The sequence below is a fragment of the Mus caroli genome, chromosome 8 (assembly GCF_900094665.2).
Source record: "Mus caroli chromosome 8, CAROLI_EIJ_v1.1, whole genome shotgun sequence".
NCBI lineage: Eukaryota > Metazoa > Chordata > Mammalia > Rodentia > Muridae > Mus > Mus caroli.
Genome location: NC_034577.1, coordinates 48,885,510 through 48,889,317, shown reverse-complemented (window position 1 = coordinate 48,889,317; position 3,808 = coordinate 48,885,510). Strand labels below are relative to the sequence as shown.

At 36.8% G+C, this 3,808-nt stretch overlaps 1 protein-coding gene across 1 annotated transcript; it reads left to right on the top strand.

The window, feature by feature from the left end:
• Positions 1 to 228: 228 nt before the first annotated feature.
• On the top strand, positions 229 to 2,521 carry Adam29 (ADAM metallopeptidase domain 29). The gene is given in 2 exon segments (XM_021171049.1): positions 229 to 1,620; positions 1,622 to 2,521. Coding segments are annotated over 2 exon segments (2,292 nt in total).
• Positions 2,522 to 3,808: the final 1,287 nt, after the last annotated feature.

Here is a 3,808-nt window from a genome sequence, read left to right as displayed (position 1 = left end):
CTCTCTCTCTCTCTCTTTTCCAACCCTGCTTTCATAACCACTCTCATCCATGTTGGGTTTTATTTTATTTTATTTACAGGAATACAGACCTAAACGTTTGACCCTTCCAGAGGACAGATGCCTAAATATTCACACTGCACACTGGCCAGTCTAGAACGATTCAGTCACTATGAGTACCAGTTCTTAATTCTTCTTTGACTCAACATTTTTATAGGAGGCACATACATAATGAGTATGATTGAAGCATTATTATGCATGAGAATCTTGTTCCTGACAAAAGTGTTTTGGGTTTTCCTGTGTTTTCCTGGACTCACTCAGCCTGGGCATCTGCACTACCACAGTTCCATAGAAGTGGTGATTCCCATGAAGGTAACTGAGAAAACCAGTAGAATGAACATTCCAAATTGGATCTCCTATAGCTTTAAACTTGGAGGCCAGAGATACATCATCCACATGAAGATCAAGAATCTTTTTCTAACCAGGCACTTTCCAGTGTTCACCTACTCTGATCAGGACTCTCTACTTGAAGATTACCCTTTTGTACAGGATGACTGCTACTACCAAGGTTATGTGGAGGGTGACTCAGAATCATTAGTTTCCCTCAGTTCCTGTTTTGGAGGCTTTCATGGACTCTTAGAGATAAATAATGTTGTTTATGAAATTATGCCCAAGAAGTTTTCTACCAAATTTGAACATCTTGTCTATAAAGTGGACAGTAATAAAACAGAATCAAGGAATTCCAGCCTTATGCAAGATAACATAACATGCCAAGTAGAGTTACAAAAAAGTGGTAATCCCACTCTCAAGCAAAGTAGTTTTGAAGGTTGGTGGACCCATACTAGAATTGTTGAATTAGTAGTGGTGGTGGATAAGACTCTATATGACCACTATGGAAATTACACAGTAATGCTGTCAGATCTATATTCTGTGATAAGTATAGTGGATACCATTTATGAGGTAATTGGTATTAAAATATTATTGGTTGGTTTGGAGGTTTGGAATAAGAAAAATCTTATTGTGATAGATGATGTAAGTAAATCTCTAAGACTATATTGTCAGTGGAAAGCCTCAAACTTTCTTCATCGATTAAAACATGATGCCTCACATCTTTTCATATATAGGCACTTGAGAGGATTAAGTGGTATAGGTTCCACTGGGGGGATTTGTGATCCAAAATGTAGTTGTGCAGTTGTTACTTTCATAGACAGAACTTTGAACCTTTGTGCCATTGGAGTGGCTCATCACATAGGTCATAATTTGGGCATGAAACATGATGAAGATATATGTAAGTGTAGTTACAGTAAATGTATAATGCACATGGACAGCCCACCGATACCCAAATTCAGCAATTGTAGCTATAATTACTTTTTGTCTTACACTGTAAAGGACACAAGCTGTTTGATGGAAAACATGTACACAAAGGATATCTTTGACAGGACATGCTGTGGAAATGGTGTTGTTGAAGACAAAGAACAATGTGACTGTGGATCATTAAGGAATTGTACACATGACCTTTGTTGCATGTCAAACTGCACTCTGAGTACTGGGTCGTCCTGTGCCTTTGGACTTTGCTGCAAAAACTGTCAGTTTTTACCATCAGGGACTCTGTGTAGAAAAAAGTGATAACCTTTGTGACCTTCCAGAGTGGTGCAATGGGATGTCCCATAAATGTCCAGATGATGCTTATGTAGAAGATGGAATTCCCTGTGGGGTCTCAGCCTATTGCTATGAAAAGCAATGTAATGACCGCAATGAGCACTGTAGGCAGATTTTTGGCCAGAATTCAAAGACTGCAAGTGTACATTGCTACAGAGAAATAAACACTAAAGGTGATCGTTTTGGCCATTGTGGTCTTCATGGACCTACTTACATAAAATGTAAAAGCAATGATGCTCTTTGTGGAAGAATTCAATGAGATAATGTGGTACAAATTCCCAATATGAAAGATCACAGTACTATTCACTTTGCTCTTGTCAAAAATGTATCTTGCTAGGGCACTGATTACCACACTGGGACAAACCTAACTGATATAGGTGTTGTGAAAGATGGCACAGAGTGTGAGCAAAATCATATCTGTATCCATAAGCATTGTGTACATATATCTACATTAGACAGCAACTGTTCACCTGCATTCTGTAATTACAGGGGCATCTGTAACAATAAACATCACTGCCACTGCAGCTTCCGCTGGGATCCTCCTAACTGTATGATTAGAGGACACAGTGGTAGTGTAGACAATGGCTCACCTCCTAAAACTAAGAAAAAGAAACATTTCTTCTATCTGCTTCTATTACAGCTCATTATTTTGGCTTGCCTTTTAAGTTGTCTTCTTTGACTACTTTATAATACAAAAGGAAGTAAACGAAAGCCCAAAGTTCAGCCTACACCTGTAAAAACAAAGAAAGTTTCAAAGAAAGTTCCAAGCCAAAAACTGAGTCCAATGCCTTCCCAGAGTCTACCTCAGTCAAGAATGCCATCACGATCTGCTTCACCAACATCATCCATAAAAAGTACCAATTAAATATTAATCACTAGTATGGCTCTCCTTGTTCTTCATGATTTTAAGTAATCTGAAGACTGATTTCTATAATTTTATTCTTTCCATTTCCAGAAAAAAATATTGTATGAATAGGTATTTTTCAGATTACTGGCTATCAGACTTTAATATTTTATATACTTTGATTTATATTGCACCATTCCTGCTAAAGCAATCCTCTTCCTATGGAGAAAGAGGAGTATGTATATGAAAATGTATAGAGATATGGAGGGTGTATTCTTAATGATGTGTTGGAGTTTCCTGAATAACAAATTTTACACAGACAGTAATACTTGTTTTAACAATGCAACTCCTTTTTGTATAAATTCACTGCAGAAAAACATTATTTTCAGTTTTAGAGATCCCAGAATAATTGTCAAAGGTCATACATTCCATGATGTGAAGCCCACTAACTTGAGCATTTCCTTAGGTTGCTTAGTTCTAAGGCTAAGATCATGGAGACAACTGTACAGTTTTGAGCATTAAAGTAACCTCTATTTCTTTGTTATATTCCCTGACTTTGTATAAAATTATCCTTCTGCAATTAGTTACTACTAACTAATTAGGAGCACACTATCTCTCTTAGTTTGTGTGTGTGTGAGTGTCTGCAAGTAATGAAAAAAAGGAGACCAAGAATTTGAAAGAGAATAAGGAGGGAGGTGTATGTGAAAAGGAAGAAATTCTGTAATTATATATTTTCAATAAATATTTTTTCAAATTCAAATTTCAAATATAGATACTGAGCACTTGGCATTAGACAATAAGTTGGTATGTTGTTCTCCAAAGAAAACTTTATTTATCCCATTCAGAATTCCATAGTTTCCTGTAAGTTTGAGGCCACATAGGCTTCCCATCCCCCATCCACAGTAGCATATTTATTGTTGTTCTTCCTCAGTTCACTTTTAGGCAGTCATGTTGGTGAGACTTTATTGGTATAGCTTTTGACATTTCTAGGAAATAAAATCTCACAGTTAACTCCCTGTTTTTCTCACTCTTAAAATTGTTCTGCCTACTGTTTCACAAAATCACTTGAGTATTAAGTGTGGGATTTATGCTATAGATGTATCTGTCAGGACTGGGATCCAGAGCTCTGCATTTAGATTAGCTACTGTTTTCTACAAAGGTTTTCATCTGCTCCAAAGAAAATTTTCCTTGATGAAGTGTGAGCAGTACTTTTACCTTTGGCTATTAAAAACAAAAGCTGAGACCGTAGCTAAGGATTATGCTTGTTTACTACTGTGATAGCTGTATGTTCACTTCCAAGATTCATGG